This window comes from Canis lupus, chromosome 1 (genome assembly GCF_003254725.2).
Source record: "Canis lupus dingo isolate Sandy chromosome 1, ASM325472v2, whole genome shotgun sequence".
Lineage (NCBI taxonomy): Eukaryota > Metazoa > Chordata > Mammalia > Carnivora > Canidae > Canis > Canis lupus.
Window position 1 is genome coordinate 35,266,501 of NC_064243.1, and position 17,972 is coordinate 35,284,472.

At 38.8% G+C, this 17,972-nt stretch overlaps 1 protein-coding gene across 6 annotated transcripts in view; it reads left to right on the plus strand.

Moving 5' to 3' along the window:
• PHACTR2 (phosphatase and actin regulator 2) overlaps positions 1 to 17,972 on the plus strand; it is a 205,669-nt gene that overhangs the window by 126,355 nt on the left and 61,342 nt on the right. For all 6 annotated transcript variants that reach the window (XM_035700908.2, XM_025422451.3, XM_035700907.2 and 3 more), the window contains exon 3: positions 13,830 to 13,910. Coding sequence is in view for 4 of the 6 variants with exons in the window: in XM_025422451.3 (XP_025278236.1) it covers positions 13,830 to 13,910 (81 nt within the window). In the remaining 2 variants the exon portion in view is untranslated. The remainder of the gene's footprint in view (positions 1 to 13,829; positions 13,911 to 17,972) is intronic.

Sequence of the window (17,972 nt, forward strand, 5' to 3'; positions counted from 1 at the left end):
TACTAGTGCTAGTGAAGATTCCTTAGGATTTTCTCTGTAGACAATTATATTGTCTGTGATTAGGCATGGTTGTATTTCTGCCTTTCGAACTGTATGTCTTTTATATCTTTTCTTTCCTGGCTGGCACTTTCAGTATTATAGTAAATAGGTATGGTAAATGGGACATCCATTCTTAGAAGGAAGCTTTCATTAAGTATGGTGTTAGCTGAAGGCTTTTTGCAGATGCACTTTCTCAAATTGAGCAGGTTCCCTTTTATTCCTGATTTTCTGGGATTATTTATTACGAACGGATGTTGAATATCTCAAATGCTCTTTTTTTATCAATTGATATGACCATGTGATTTTTCTTCTTTGGACCATTATTATGATAGATTACATTGATAGATTTTTGAATATTGAATCAGTTTTGCCTCCCTAGGGTAAAACCCCATTGAGTTGTAGTGTATTATTCTTTTCCTTTGTTGCTGGATTTTACTTAATAATATTTTGTGGAGGATTTGTGATATTTGTCTATAGTTTTCTTTTTTTATACTATTTTTGGTTTTCGTATCTGGGTGATGCTGACCTCATAAAATGATTTGAAAAGATTGTGCAGAATTGGTATTATTTCTTCTTTAAATGTTTGATAGAATTTACCAGTGAAACAATCTGGACCTAAAGATTTTTTTTTTTTTTTAAGATTTTAAACAGAAAATTCAATTTCTTTAACAGGTACAGGTTATCTCTTATTATGGGTGAGTTTTGTTAGCATCTCTGTTGCTTTGAAAGAAGGCTCTTCCTCCAGATTTCTTTATGGTTAACCAACTACTTCATCTCCTTCAATGTAGTCCGTATTTCATTGCTAACTTCTCAGTGAGGTCTGCCTTCATTCAATCTCTATACTGAATCTCTCTTCTCTCCCAGCACTCTTTAACAGCTTTTTTGAGATATAATTCATATACCATACAATTCACCCATTTTACATGTGTAATTCAGTGGTTTTTAGTAATATTTACCAACTGCAACTATTTTAAACATTTCATCACCCTAAAAAAGAAACCCAATCTAGCATTCATTTTCCTTCCCCTCCCCCACCCACCCGTGTTTTCTGCCTTGATAGGTTGACCTATTCTTCATGTTTCTTATAAATGGAATCATACAATAAATATATAGCCATTTGTGACTGGCTTCCTTCACTTAGCGTAAAGTTTTCAAGGTTCATCCACATTGTAACATGCATCAATATTTAATTTCTTTTTATTGTCAAATAATATTCCATTGTAGGAATATATCACATTTTATTTATCCATCCATCATCAGTTGATGGACATGTATTTGGGTTGTTTCTATTTTCACTGTTGTGAATAATGCTGCTATGAATACTTGTATACAAGTTTTTGTGCAGACACATATTTTCACTTCTCTTAGTTATACATCTAGAAATGGGATTGCTGAGTCATATGGGAATTCAATGTTTAACATTTTGAGGAACTGCCAAGACTGTTTTCTGAAGCAGCTGCACCATTTTACATTCCCATCAGCAGTGTATGAGGGTTCTAATTTATCCACAGGCTGGACAGCATTTGTTATTATTTATTTTATTATTGCCATCCTTGTGAGTGTAAGGTAGGTTCTTCTTTTTCTGCCCTATCTTCTTTCCGCAGCACATCTTACCTTCTTCTTTTTCTTTTTTTTAAGATTTATTTTTTTATTTGAGAGAGAGAGTGAGAGAGATTGCGATGGGGAGGGAGAAATTTTAGCAGACTCCGTGCTCAGTGTAGAGCCTGACTTGGGGCTCTATCTCAAGACCCTAAGATCATGATCTGAGCTGAAACCAAGAGTTGGATGCTTAACCTACTGTGCCACCCAGGCGCCCTCACATCAAGCCTTCTAATGTTTATAAATTATCTGTATTGTTTATTAACTGGCTTCCCTTCCCCCTAGATTATAAATTCCATGAGAATTGGGATTTTTGTTTTCTTCTTTGATAAAATTCAAGAGCAATTAGAATAGTGTCTGGCTTATGTTAAAGCATTTAGTCAATGTTTGTTGAATAAATTAATTAATGAGGAGCTCTTGATAGTCCTTACCTATTGCATATTTGTGGTGTTTGCAAGTGAATGTGATTTGGTAAGTGCTGGAATGGGGGAGGGACAACTATACCAGTTTTCAGTTCTTTCTTAGTGTTCATATCATTGAGAGATGTTTAAGAGCCTAAGGAATTGAGAAGCCAAAATAGACAAAATTAACATTTCACCAAATTTAATGGACAGGTTGGGGGCCTATTCCCTCATGAATGGATAATGAACTTAAGTAACTGTTACTGTCTGTTCTGTATGGCAACAGCGTTTAAAAGGTCAAAGTGAGGGCATTATTGACACAAAAAGGGTGCCTGGGTTGTGTTTTAGTTCACCATTTGTGTACCTGTAAATTTTATAAGTGAACCTAATTAGACCAAGTGAGTGTTAAAAATTCAGTGGATAAGAGAAAGAACATAACTTTTTCTGAAATTCTTTTATTCTGTTTTCCTGAAGACATACAAATTAAAACAAATTTCCTCTCTATGCATTAAAAATGAAGGAGACTAAATATTCCTCTTTGTTTTTTTTTCCCCAGTAGAATGAATTTTTTTCTTGTTTCAATCTTCCTACATATAGATGGATGGAAAGAATCATTAAGGTCCCATCTTTTTATTTATGGAGCATTTATTATTCATTATAGATCTATTCTAGGGATGAAACCCATTTATGGGAAACAGTAATGTGAGTGCTAACTTTTTGTATATTTTTCATAATAGAAGTTAGTGGTTTCATAAATAGGAAAACCTTCCATCATGGGTTTAAATTAGCCAGCTGCACAATGAATGGCCAAACCATTAGGACCCACCTTCTTTAGATAAATAGAAACAGAAAATCTTATTTCTAAATGGAGTTGAGGAGACTCCCTTGCTTCCTGTCCATTCTAGAAAATGTGATATTGTTTGTTTAATCTAAGCTGAGCTCTAGTTTTAAATTTGTTGAGCCATAGAGCAGACTAAGATCTCAGGCCTGTAGCCTTTCCTAGGGGAGAGTTAGGCTTTGCTGGGATAAGTGAGCTCAGATACGCAAGGCATTTTCTTTCTTTTTTTTTTTTTTTTTACACAAGGCATTTTCAAAACTGACCATTCTATGCACACCTTCTCAAGTGAGCCATAGACACTACAGATTTTACTGGTTTCTGATTATAAATTACACTTTTTTTTTTTAAGAATCACACCCACTAGAATGGAATATAGAATTATTAACTTGCATTTCTTTGTTCCTTTTTTTTTTTTTTTTTTGCCACATTTAATTGCTGAGGGGGATGTAGAGGAGAGGAACAATGTTCCCATTGACATCTTGATAAAAAAAGGCTTCCACTGGGATGAGACATAGTTTGAATTGCTTTAAGAGATGATCTGATTGTTTACAAACCTTACTTGGGTGGATAATTTCCTAATTTCATTTTCCTTTGGAGTAGTGCCACTGGTAAAATACTTTTTAAAGGTGCTACAGAACTCTTTCTGTCCTAGGTCAGAGAATTGTGTCAGGAAAGTCCATTATTTTGTTTCCTTTGCATATTATTTCCCTTTGTGGTTTTGTTTTGATTTTTTTCATCCTGTGGTACGAATCCGGTCTTTATCACTAAGGGCTAAATCCTGGAAAGTGACTGTTTTTTGGCTTCTATATTTTCTGATTTGTTTCCCACTTGGAATACAAATTGCAAATTCTTCTTTTTGTTAAATGAAAAGAGTTTGCTCATCGAGGCTTATAACATTTTTGTGCTAAGTTTTTTTTCACCTACTTTCCCAAACCCAGACTCTCCAGGTTTTGAGACAGATGCTCTTAAGGTTTTCTTTATTCCAAACTCTAAGTGTTTAATTAGTACCTATTAAAAGGCAGGGCAGGAGAGACTATGTGAGAAATATAAGAGAATAAAAAGCAGGGCTAGCAAGAAGACTGGATCCTGGAGAATAGTTGGTGAACACAGTAAATATCAATGTGGCTAAAATTCTTTGAAAATACCTTCTGATCTATTTTTCATATTTGATAAGTGGCTCAGCATTAACATAGTTCAAAAATGTATTCCAATTTAATTTATTTTAAAAATTGTGGTGGAGGGGCACCTGGGTGGCTCAATTGGTTAAGCATCTGCTTTCGGCTGAGGTGATCCCAGGGTCCTGAGTTTGAGCCCAACAGTGGGCTCCCTGCTCTGCGGGGAGTCTGCTTCTCCCTCCCCCTGCCTCTCCTGCTCATGATCTTTCTCTCTCTATCTATCTAATGGAAAACACATAAATTTTACTGTCCTAATAATCATTTTTAAGTATACAATTCAATGGTGTCAAGTATATTTACATTTTTAATCAAGAGATCTCCAGAACTTGTTCATCTTGCAAAATCTACACTGTCTACTTAAACAAAAATTCCTCCTTTCGTCTCCCTCCCACCTCTTGTAATTTGTTTTTAAAGAAAACCTTAGGTGAATCAAGTGTGAAACACTAGGGATACCAACTAAAATTTAATCGCCTATTTAAATCTGATGTTGGCATATTGCTAGTATTATGTAGTCCTTTCTTTTTGCTACTTTCACAATTCAGTGCTAAAAGTTGAATTTAGTTACTACTATATGAGATTTGCAAAAGTTCCCTTTGAATAATTTACATAATTTGCTACATCTGCAGCATATCAAGTGTTAAAAAATAAAAAGTAGACAAACTTTGATTTCTGTTTCTCATTTGCAATTTTATTTGGGATTACAATTAAAGTAGGAGGAAGATATATGGGTATAAATTATAATAACTAACCCTGTTGAATTTTTACTGTGTGCTAGATGCTATTTTAAATGGTTGTAATCTGGGGTGCCTGGGTGGCTCAGTCGGTTAAGCATCTGCCTTCACTCAGCTCAGGTCATGATCATTATCTCAGGGTCCTGGGATGGAGCCCCACGTTGGGCTCCCTGCTCAGTGGGGAGTCTACTTCTCCCTCTCCATCTGTCCCTCCCTCCACTCATGTGAGCACCCACGATCTCTCTTTCTCTCTCAAATAAATAAATAATTTTTTAAGAAAAACAAATTTTTAATCACTTTAAGAAACCTAGTCTGATTAGATGTGTAAATGAAGTAGTAAATAAACATGGATTGCAGAAATGCCTACTCAATCTTCTTACTAACTCTGATGGGTTATTCACAGCTATTGGTTTGAGTTGGTAATGTTTTTTATGTAGTTTCTAGGTTCATTAAATATAAACAGGCTTTTAAAGATTACACGTTAATGCCTTCAAAAAATTTGGGCGTAAGGTATGAATAATTTCAGACGCCTTTAATCCTGTGCAGTTGAATTTGATGTTTGAACAAGTGAGAAGGTCTTAATTTAGGATAGTTTAGTATCACTAAGGTCTCTTTCACAGCAACTCTTGCCTGCCTTTTGAATATCTGGTCAGCGGTGATATGAGATAGGATCTCATCTCAATCAACATTGTTGAGTCCCTGAAATGTTTAAGACTGTCTTGAAGCAAATCAAGGAGAAGGGCCTCAGATTCCGAAGGTCAGGCTCTCTAAGAACTTCTTCTCTAACGAGTACTGTTTATGATGCCCTCATTTGCAAAACCTCTTTACCACTTAGAGCTGAGATTCATTTTCATATCAAGTCTCTAGCTTGTTCTTAGTGTGAAGTTAGAATTAATTGCTCTGAGGATGATCCTCATTATCTTTATTTTAAATTTCTGTCCTTTTTGTGGTCTTACCCTGTTTGGGGTTTGCTATCTTTTAATGTAAAGAAACAAGAAATGGAAACACAAGATGAATCCAAAAGCACCTGTCTTGAGCATTTGTGTTTGTCATGTGTTTTTGAGAGTCACACTGGAAGAAAGACAAGCAGTGTTTCACGTAGCTCACAGATCCTGGCCTCTGATTATTCTCCTGAGATTACTTGTACTTCCTGGCCCATCTGGGATTGGGGACTTGCTCATTGTTCTAGTCCTAAACCTTTTCCCTTGGGAATAAAATCCCCGAGTTCTTTGAGTTGACTCGCCATGACTATTCTCAGCTTGCCCTCCCTGGAAATGGCAGTGATTTCAGCTGCTGCTGTTTGCACAAGGCAAAAATCATCACCTCTTCTCTCCCCAGCCTGACCTTTGTCTGTCACTCCATCACCTGAAATTTTAAAAGTATTACATACAATGTTCAATGAAAAAGCATAGTGCTGAACAGTTTGTAAAACAGTGTGCCTTGAATGTAAAAAAAGAATAATTAAAATGAATATCTGGATTTGCCTAAGAAAGTATGGAAGGGGCCATGGGATACTAATAAAAGTAGTTATTTGCTTGTGGAATATAGGTGGAGTTCAATTTGAGTAGGTGGGGGACAGGGTGAAAGTGAGAGTTTTCACTGTATCCTTTTATAATTTGAACTATGAAGATGTACTGCTATCTAAAAATTGCTCATTTAAAATTAACTTTAAAAGGTTTTTTTACCTTACTCTTGAAGGGAAATTGGAAAACATTACATTACATCTGTTGTGGGAAAGTTGAAATCTTTGTAATTATCAATTTAGTTTGGAGAATGCAAGCAGTAGGTTTTTGGTTAGACACCTTTGGGTTCAACCAGATTCTGATCTTGTGATTGGCAAATGGTTTCACCTCTGTGAGTCTTGATATCCTTATCTGTTTGAGGGAACTAAAAGGAATTGCTTAGCCTGTCTTTCAGGAATACTGGGAAGTGTGATGAGAAAATAAATATAAATATGCTACCTAAACATCAAATAAATGGATGGTTACTATCAGATTTCTGGAGGAAGTTGTGACATTGATTTCCCAAGAGGAGGAGGGGATATAGATCTCACCATCTTCCTCTTTATAAGCTCTGGTCAAGTTTCAAACTCTTGTATAAAAGAGTCTGGTGTACTTCTTTCATATTTCTGCCTTACAAATCTAAAGAATCTTTGGCCTCTGCTGGAAGAAAATTCACTTTAAAGAAGCATCTATGTAGCACCTTTTTTTGATTCTTCAAGAGTAAAAGCTCTTTACTGCTGATGAATAATAATAGACTTAAGCAAATGGGGAACTTACTGGTTCCTGCAAGTGAAAAGCTCAGGGGCAAACAGCTTATAAATTTGGTTAGATCCAGATGCTTAAAAGCTAAGATTAGGAAGCTGTCTCCTGGGCATCCTGGGTGGCTCAGTGGTTTAGCGCCATCTTCACCCCAGGGCCTGATCCTGGAGACCCAGGATCGAGTCCCATGTAGGGCTCCCTGCATGGAGCCTGCCCCTCCCGCTGCCTGTTTCTGTATCTCTCTGTGTCTCTCATGAATAAATAAAATTTAAAAAAAAAAAAAAAAAAGGAATTTGTCTCCTTTGAGCCTATGTTCCTCAGTATGGACTTTTCTTATTTTAAATTAGACTTTTATGGAGGCAAAATGACTACTTACAGCTCTAGGCTCATCTGCAGCTAGTTTTAACAGATACGGAAGAAGAGAGAGCCCTCTTTTCCTGTTGTTCCAGAAATTCTTAGACTGGATGTCATTGGTACAGCTTGGGCACAGCCGCTCTCTGAATCAGTCACCAATGGCCCTGATTGGATAAGCCTGGGTGTCCTAGAGCCCAGGATTGGGGGTAGCTTTACACAAATCGCATGGACTGAATGAGGAGGAAGGTGGTTCCTCAAAGGCTATCAGGAGGGCTATTTATAAAATAGTAGAAAAGGTGGGCACCTGAGTGGGTCAGTCAGTTAACCCTCTGCCTTCGGCTCAGGTCATGATCTAGAGTCCTAGGATTGAGTCCTCTCATCTGGTTCCCTGCTCAACAAGAAATCTGCTTCTCCCTCTCCCTTTGCCCCTTCCCCCTGCTTATATGTGCATTCTCACTCCCTTAAATAAATAAATAAACACATACATACATACATACATAAAATCTTTAAAAAGATAATAAGTAGAAAGGATTAGAAAAGAGTGCTAGACATACCTTTCCTCCCTCCTTCAAAAAACAAAAGCAAAAACTTAGTGCAATACATCATTTTGGGCGTGGTGGGGATGAAATGATAAACAAGACATCCCTCATAGGGATTGGAGTCATGTGAATATGCAACTATGTCCACGTGTTGCAATGAAAAAGAAGTGCTATAACAGAAATAATAGTAATAGCTAACATTTATTTGGGGCTCTCTAGTTTCTAGGTACTCATCTAAGCAGTTGAGCTTTTTAACTCATTTATTGCCAGAAGAACCAGAAAATGTAGCAGCTGTTCTCCCATTTTGTAGATGAAAAAGCTGAAGCATAGACAAGTTACTTTTTTTTAAGATTTTATTTATTCATTTGAGAGAGAGACAGAGATAGCAAGAGAGAGCACAGGGAGGCAGAGGGAGAACCAAGCTCCCCACTGAGCAAGGAGTCCAATGTGGGGCTCGATCCCAGGACCCCAGGATCATGACCTGAGTGGAAGGCAGACACCCAACCGACTGAGTCACCCAGGTGCCCTCAGACAAGTCACTTTAAAGTGCTTTAGAACAGTGATTATTGCCTCTAGTCAGCCAGAATGGTGATGGCGCCCTGCAGGGGGCGCTGTCTGAAGAGGTTTTTAGGATTGTAGGAAGATTTCACCAGAGGGAGAGGCCAAGGGTCTGATTCTAGAAACAGCACAGGAATGGGGCTGAGGAGGTACAGGGAATGTTTAGGAAATGGCAAAAAGTAAGAGTAAGGTTACGCTTTAACAATGGACTTGTGGAAAAGGATGAACAAGAGATGGACAAGGATGGTCCACTGGGACCAGCTATACAGCCTGGCTGCGGCCTGGAGGGGCTCGGCTTCTTCCCTAGTCTGTCGGATTTGTAAGCAGGGGAGAGACATGGATAGAAATGAAAATAGCCAGCCCCCTGAGCATTTTTCGGGGTGGGGGGGGGATGTTGGCTTTATTTCACTGCCTTACGTTCTTGAGATGTTTTGGAAAGTCTTTACAAACGGCCCTTTGGGTGGCATTGGAGTGGTGGCTTCTTTAAAGGACTTCCCTGCGCTGTAGTGAAGGGTCTTTTAAAAAAGGAGCCTGTTTTTTTGTTTTGTTTTGTTTTTTTGTTTTTTGACATTCTGTTTTCTGTAACTGCTGTTGAGGTGAGGCAAAGCCAAGCCGGGCTCTTAGGAACACTTTAACACAAGACAAGCAGTTCCCTGTTCCTGTCACAGTTTCACAGTGAGCCATTCAGCACTCACGGCCAAAAAGATAACACGGAACTCGTATTCAATAGTCTAATTGCTCTTCTGTTTTGTTCTGTCATTAAACAGCCTTAGAATTGAGAATTAGGACTCTCTTTCCTCGCCAAAAGAAAACACAAGTGGCTTGTTGACTGCAAGATTGACTCTCACAGATACTCCCAGAGTAGTGTAAAATCCTGGCGGCGCATCCACAGCGAGACGCTGGTGGCATATGCCCCGGCCTCCGCTCCTGAGTGCAGGCTCCGTGCCCAGAAGGACCTCGTAAATCATTGAAAATTTATGATGAGCCCAGTCGTGTGCTACACCCCGTTAGTTGGCCGCCGTCGGTCCTCTACACACTATAGCCTTCCTTCTTCAGAGCACAGAGACTTTTTCAGATGAGCCATAGGACAGAGAGCTCAGGATTTTCCCTTTGGCGAGCCCAGCCAAGAAGTAGAAGGGGCAGAACACAGAAGCCTCCTGTTCATAGAGCTCTGCCACAGGCCTTGCTTGCTCCCTCCTAGGCTGGAGGTGGGCAAGGGGCAGCAAACAAGACCGTTAGCATTATTGGCCTGTCTTCTTTTATTCATTTATGCCACAAATGCACATATTTTCTGAGTTCCACCAGCCTGCAAGGTGCTGTCGGGAAAACAGCAGTAACAGAAACAAGAATTTTGGTTCTCGTCGAGTCTGTGCTTACAGAGTAGGTCCCAGTTCAGAAGGGGTGATGTGTTTTGCAGGATACAATGGATAAAGGTGAGAAGAGGAACAAGCTGGTCCACACTGGGTGTGTGAGGAAGGGATTTCCAATAAGGTGGCCTCTGGGCAAAGACTTGAAGGAAGTGATGGAATGAGCTTGGGGGGTCTGGGGAAGTCCCATTCTGGTAAGGACAGAGGCCACCATGCAGGTGCTTGCTGCTTGTGTCAGGGGACAAGCAGCAGGGCCAGAGGGGCTGGAGCAGAGGGAGCCGGGAGGGAGTGATTAAGGAAGGATCCCACGTTTGGGAGAGGAGATCCTATGGGGGGTCAGCCTCTGGGGGGCTTTGTGAAGACCATGTCGAGGAGCAGAGAGAGTGTTCAAAGTCAGATGGACAGCCATTGGATGCTTTTGAAAGCTCTGTCCTTTTCAAATATTTGAAAAGCTGGAGTAAAAGCATGAAGTCAGGAAAATGGGAGCACAATGCATCCTTCACTGCTTCGAAAAACGTGCGTGCTGTTGTAATCACAATTGAACTGTCGGAACTTTAACTCACCCAGTCCAGGGAGCAAAACAGAACTCAGGGGTTTGCTTGATCTTCCTGTAAAAACCACACAGGCTCTTTCTGATGGGGGATAAAAGTGAGTAACCATGAGCTATTTACTCAACTGGTAACAATACTTTTCATGGAGAGACCTAGCTACTGCCTCCAGTGATCTGTGCCCTGCGAAGTCTCTTCCCCAGCAGTGTTTGTGAGGCAGACATCCTGACATCATTGCTGCTGTTGCACTGATTAGGGTGAACTTCAGAGTCAAAGAGCAGCTGGCTGGATGCTCGACCTCAGATTCGGAGGCTTCAATAACCCGCTTTGCTCTCAGGGAACACAGAGCTAACTCATGCTGTTCACCTGTCACAAATGACTTACTTTACTCTAGAGCTGTAGGGACCCTGGATGGGCTGGATTAACATGCTAAAGTTACAAGGAGTATGGTTCCGACTCCTTAGGAGGAATACATTCCTAAGACTGACGGTGACAGATATCCAGAGGAGGCTGTCCAGCCTCTGAATGTTTTCAAGCAGGTGAACACATCTGCGGAATGTTCCTGAAATGACTCCTGCTTTGTGCGGCCCTGTTGGACGAGAATGACCTCTCAGACTCATTCCAATGCAGAGCACTTCCAAGCCTGTGAAACAGTGTCCAGTGAATGTGCTCTGCAAACATACAGACACTATGTAAACATGAGGCAAATATTTTAAAAGATGAAGAGTGTGATACTTGTTCTTCTGGGAGAGCTGTGGTTGAAACTTTGTGCCTTAGCAACATACTTTCCCTGCACAGTCCCTGCACTTTGTTCCCTTTGGCTCCATACACAGTTATCTGTTGTATGTGTTAAAAACATGCTCAGCCAAAGACCAAACAAATCGCCAGGGCCTTTTCCTATCAGGGCCCATGTATAAGAGGTAGAGCAAAGAACAAAGCTGTGGGTTTTGATTCCTGGCAGAAAGCCAGGCTGCTGCTTCAAAGCTCCAGAATTTTACAAGGAAGAAAGAGGAGGGATTTTTCAACTGAGATTAAGTTAGAATTAAAGCAACAGAAAGCTTGAAACTAAAACTGAAGCGTTCTCTGGGATCCATACTAGAAAGACAGAAACAAAAATGGGATATGTTCTGGGCTCTCAGAGTATTTTTTTAGTGCAAGAGTGAAAACTTTTAAAGATGCCAAGGCAGAAATTACAGAATGGCCTTGATTAATGAATGATACAGGATCATACAGCATTGGAGCTGGATGAGGTATCTTTCAGCAATCCTTGAATCCAGTGGTCAGGGTTCCTCTGAACCACCTGCACAGTGTTAGTGCCCCATAGTGTCATCAGGGGTGTTGTTTGGCTCCTTGTGCTGACAGGAGGTGAGTTCTCTTCTCTTTGACAGAAGCTTGAACAAATCGAAGCTCTCCTGTAGTAAACAGCTCTTGTTTTACCTAAAAAGACAGCTCCGTCTGGCCCCCCACACCCAGTTAATTTTGTTCATTGAACTCACCAGCAATTAGGGACCCCTGGGTGGCTCAGTGGTTGAGCATCTGCCTTTGGCTCAGGCCTTGATCCTGGGTCCTGCATTTAAGTCCCGCATCAGGTTCCCCGTGGGAGCCTCCTTCTCCCTCTACCTGTGTCTCTTCCTCTCTCTGTGTCTCTCATGAATAAATAAATAAAAATCTTAAAAAAAAAAAAAAAAGAACTCACTGGCATTTAAATGAGCTGTTGTTACATGCTTCTGGAGGGAGGGTGGAGTGAGGGGTGGGTTGCAAACTAAAGGAAGAGGGGGAGGTTCCGTGTACGTGTCTATTTGAATCCATGAGGTGTTCATTATCATTCTTTTGACCATTTGTTCATTCACTCATTCATTTGTTCATTTTCTGATTTGTTTACTTTCTGATTCTATCCAAAAACATGTTGACGAAACCGAGAACAACGGGCACAGATGCTAGAAATAACATACAAATGAAGTCAGGTCTCTAAGCAGAAGGAAACAGATTTCATCCATGAATTGTCATATGAAATCTGTGTTAATATCAAATGTTACTCTGACCTTTCTGGCAACCAGGATAAAAGGGAAATACACAATTACTGGTTATCAAAAAAGGAAAAAAAAAATTTCAATTTCTTCAAGAGAGACTAAGTTTTGGCACTCTGGGGCTCATGTCATTACTGAAGACTTTCAAGTGCTTCATACAAAACTGTCAGCCCAGGACACACCCCCTTCTCGCTTCTGTGTCTTCAGAGTGTCCCTGACAGATCACCAGGAGCACCCTCAAAAAACACATCCTTAGTGTTATTATGAGTCCTGTTTCTATGTGTCAGGGCAGGGCTTGGGGTAATGGAGTTTAGTTTTGGTCTTGAAATGATGTTCATGTGACTCTAGGATTTGCAAATTCTGAGGCCCAGAATAGGAATTTTCGGGAAAATCAGAATCCAGTTCTGCTGTGGCTACCCAGTCTCCACCAATGTACCTTTCCTTCTCCCTAAAGAGCCCTAGGCCCTTTCTGTGGCCCCTTTTTGCTGTGTCAAGGTGCTTTTTCAAACAGGTCATCTAGAAGGAAGAGAGTTCTCTAGAACACACTTCGGACAATATTGGCTCAGATAATTAGTAGATTATATTAATTTTATACAGCATCTTGGCCCCTCGAAGTGGGGAGTGGAGTTAGCCATGCAGGGTTGCAGAATGTTATATACACATAAGGTGAATACTGTCAAAATCTTACCCTTGGTTCCTAAGACCCGTTCTGAAGTTGTAACAGGAATTTAAATTCTTCCAGAACAAGGAAGAGACAGTGTTGAGATTCCCATCGCTTGACGTGCCTGTGAAAACATGACTTGACTCCATTGTCCTGACTTGGGATTTGTCAGGGGATATACCAGAACATGCTAGACCTTTTGAGTATGGCAAGGAAAAGAGTTACAGAGATCTGACGTGTTGGACTTTTGTGATAGATGGTGTGAGAAAACACTGCAAAAGTAGTTCTTTTTCTCTGGGATTCAAAGGAGTTACCTGAATATTTACTGAATGTTTGTTTGGTTTTAATGTAAGCATAATGTATTCTTTGTATATGTTGCATATTCATGGAAGCCTCTGTTTTAGAATGCCTAAAGAAAAGGAATATTTCAAAATGAGAAGTAGCCTGTGTGCTCTATAACTGATGTGAAATAATGTATCTGGATTCTTGGCCAGACATCATCATTTGAAGGACCAGGCACAGTGGCTGGGTTTCAGAGCACGGGCTACAGTCCTTTGCTCTTGTCCTAATTAATTATATTGACTTCAACCACATGTTTTGGTAGACTCCAGAAAAACTGGAGTTTGAGCCCTCAGATGAACAGAATAAATGTGCTCATTCTACTTGGAATGTTTTTCATAATTATTTTAAGCAATGACTTGATTCTTACTTATGCTTATTCTTTTTAAAAGTATTAGAAAGGAAGATATCCACAAGACAAAGTAGAGAGGAGCTGATAAGAAGGGGCGTTCTTAAGGAGTTGCCTGATCAAGGTGAGGAAATTAATCATACATTTAAAATAACCTGATCCTTTATTCTTTGGTCTTTCTTTCATTTTCTTTTGAAATTTAAGATGATCATGGTCTTGGGGAGATAAAGAAGTGAGTATGGCACTCTGGGAATCTTGCTTTAATTCCAAATGCCTTTTTGGGCTGCAGAAAATCTAAGGTATTCTAGAAAAGAAATTCAATGACCTTTTTGGCGAATCCTTCACCATATGTCACTAACCCTAAAGCTCTACAAAGGTATGTGGGCTGAAGATACAGATAAGATACAAATTCTTACATGACTTCTCTTCTGTTCTTGAGCTTCATTCCTTCTATACAAGTTAACTCTGTTGTTTGAGTAGATGCAGAGCTATTGCGTCCTGCCTTATGGTTTCCTACACCTACCAGTAAAAGCAAAGGGAGGGAAAAGAAGTAGTAAATGTATCTTTTGTTCTTTATACTCTATAATACAATCAAATGTACAATCAATAAGGCACGAATGAACAAATTAAATTAATCTGCTTTATGCATTCTCTCATGTAATTTTCCTAGTATTGCTCTCTTTTCATTTCTTTGAATCTAATTGTCTTTCACCTTTTCACTAACAATTATTATATCCAAATATTTTTTTTGCCCTACCCCTAATTATCTTTCCCTTTCTTCTCTATCCTCCCAAGGTAGAATCTTGCTCAAAAAGACAAGGCTTAGGGCAGCCCGGGTGGCTCAGCGGTTTAGTGCCGCCTTCAGCCCAGGGTGAGATCCTGGAGACCCAGGTTCAAGTCCCACGTCGGGCTCCCTGCATGGAGCCTGCTTCTCCCTCTGCCTGTGTCTCTGCCTCTCTCTCTCTCTCTCTCTCTCTCTCTCTCTCTCCTCTCTGTGTATTCTCATGAATAAATAAATAAAATCTTAAAAAAAATAAAAAAGACGGCTTAGATAGAAACCCAAATAGACCCCCAGGAAGAAGACACCAAGATTGGTTATTTCTCCAAATAAGCAATACCAAATAAATTTCATCATTCCCACTACTCTTAAAACTAAAGGAAATTTTTGTTGCAAAATTGTTGATTTACCTCATGCCTTCCCTTCCCCCACCCCCTGGACATTAGCTGGGATAAAGTACTGTTATTATACTTTTATGGGAATAAATAAAGTGCTATTAATTTAGAATTAAAATCACAGAATTCTTTTCCTGGTAAATGTTCCTTGCAAAGAACATCTTTTGGAATTCACTATTTATAAATCCATGTGACACACTTTTTCCAACATCTGAATAATTCCAGAGTGGAGCTAGGAAATGCTTCACTATTTCACTCCTACTTCAAAGAATATTGGGAAGTCTAGAGTGAATAATGCCCTTGAGCCCTCATAATTTAGGCATTTTGTTTCAATCTCTGCTCATTATACTTTAATCATTCTGTTTTATGAATGAACTTTATGTTTTCTCTGATTTTCTATTATCACGAAGCTATTTATTTCCTATCTGGGACTTCTAAAAATAAAAAACACATCCCTAATTTTTTGTTTGTTGAAAGTGGGCTTGCAGTATCCAAATTTGTCTCCCCTCTAATTTCTCCAGGGGTAGGAGAGAAATTACAGATCCACTGAGCGATTACCTTTCTGGGGTGGGCTAATGTGATTGTTTGGTGTCATTTATTTGGAAATTTTTTAAAGAAAGAAAAAATGGGAAAATGATTGAAACTGTTAATGAGTATGAAAGACAGATATAAAGACTCCCTTTGTTCTGATTAAAAATCATACCTAGAAAAGAGTTGACTTTTTCTAAAAACAAGTGACATTGGTCAAATTAAAGAAATGGTTAGTATTGATTGGCTTTTGTACTGCCTCATCTGTTAAACTATGCACTTGATGGTTTACAATTTCCTATACTTATTTCCCAGAAATCTGACACTAGTTGACCTTTTTGTCACTTCTGCAGACTGAATATTAAACGTTTTAAAACATCAAAGAACAAAACAAATTTTCGCCTAAACATAATGTAATCGGTTTAATGCTTGGGAAGTCATAAATTGCTGAATTTTACTTTCTGCCTTTTTTATGGTCCCTATACGAAACCAAAAAAAAAAATGACCTAATCCTTGAAAGTTCCTGGTGATGCCGATTGTAAATTGAGTCTTTCCCCTTTTCAGCCAAGGACGGAGAAAATAGTTTTCTGTCATTTTTCCAAAAACAATTATGTTGAAAATTTCGGTCTGCTTTCAGCCCTAGCCAGAGACTGGAAGCTGCTGTGCTTGGTGACAACCTCCTGTCTTCTGCCAGTGAAGAGTCATTTTTTTCCTTGATCTTCTTGACCTTGCATGAGCTCTTAACAGTTATTGTCAATTATGCCCTTTAATCGGGGAGCTGGATCGACTCTTTGAATCCCTCCAGCTACCCTGGGTTTGACCTCATGCCATACCACCCCATACCCTCACTCCCAGCTATTATTATTATTCCTTTTTAGATGATCTTTTTTACACTAACATCTAACTTCCATCTCAAAGTTCAACAATTGGTCTTCTCTCCTGAGAATTCCTAGGTCTAGTCCAAGTTCATTCCTTATTTTCTGGCTCTTTCCTTCCATCCTTTCTCTAAGCTTTAGCACGAGGGCATGGAGATATTGCTTCCTGCTGTGCAGCCTCCTTTTTCTCTCCCCCCATGGCGTACTTTTTAACCTTCTGATGAGTGAATTGCTCACTGTTTGGTCACACATAACTTTCTACTCATCTCTGTTTCTCTGTTAACTATATCCCAGAGACACTTGTTTGACCAAAGAGAGGGAAGGCCCCCAAACACTCTCCTGCTACTTGTCTCACCACTGATGTCTGTGGGTGCTTTCTCTCTCATTCACTTGAAGTTTACAACCTTTCCTGAGTTGGCTTTTTCCTTTGCACACGAGTGCTCCTATCACTTATAACCATGGCATCTTTCTCAGCTCTCCTTTGCTGGCATGTTTGCGTGCATTCTAATGACTTACATACACTATATCAAAGATTCAACTTGTTTTCACTCTACAATAGTACACAAAACTAGAAAACTTTTTCAGTGTACACACACAAATCAATTATTAATAACTTCAGTTCTCTGCTTTATTCTTGAATTTATATTTATCACATCTAGGTCTCCTTTTTCTACCATTGTTTTCATACGTGCTAGCTTTATTTCAGACCTCAAAGTAAGTATCTTTCCACATTGTTGACTCTGAATATTACGTGAAAATCCAATTTCTTGTTGCACCATGACAATGTAATTTTCTCTCTGGCTTTTTTTGTTCTAGATTTTAAAATCAGTTATTTAACCTAATAATAAAGAATTTTAGCATAATAAGAGTTAAAATATAATTAAGTTTTCATTAACATGACTTTAACATATTTTTGTTGAAATACTAAAGCCAAAGTAATCAAAGATAAATTTATATTTGAGTTACCTAAAAATTAAGAGTTTTGTATAAAGAGATGGTTTTCTGTTTTATTTGGGATTTTCCATTCTTACATTAGTTTTTAGTTTTCCTGTGTCTAATATCTGGATGTTAATGTTACATTGTGTCTCCTCTCCCTTGTTTTTAATAGTGAATTCCTTGGAATCTAATAATAAGAATCAAGAATCTTTTAGTTTCCCTTTGGCTTGACCTATACTCCTTGAAAAGTATTACCCTAATTTTATTGAAATAGTTAAGATTTATTTACAATGGCATTGCCTTCAATTATCATCTATTTTACTTTTTTATACAGGAATCAGACTGTAGGTACTTGGAAGTTATGTGGTTTAGCAACGATTGCTTTTTCATTTTGAACATGACATAATTCCATGATATGTATTTTTATTATTAAAATGTCATGCCTATTTTTATGAAGAAGGCCAATGGATTTTATTGTTGAGCCAAACCAGTTCAATTATACTTAATGAAAATTTGAGAGATGATCTCTGTTTTATTTATAATCATTGCCAAAGTAAGATTAATCAAAGACTGCATAAAAATAACTCTAAGCATGCATTTCTTCAAGTTTGCAAAGTCAAAACTCTTTTTTTTTTTTTTTTTTACTGGTGGTAGCAAAGCCTCTTAAAATGTTC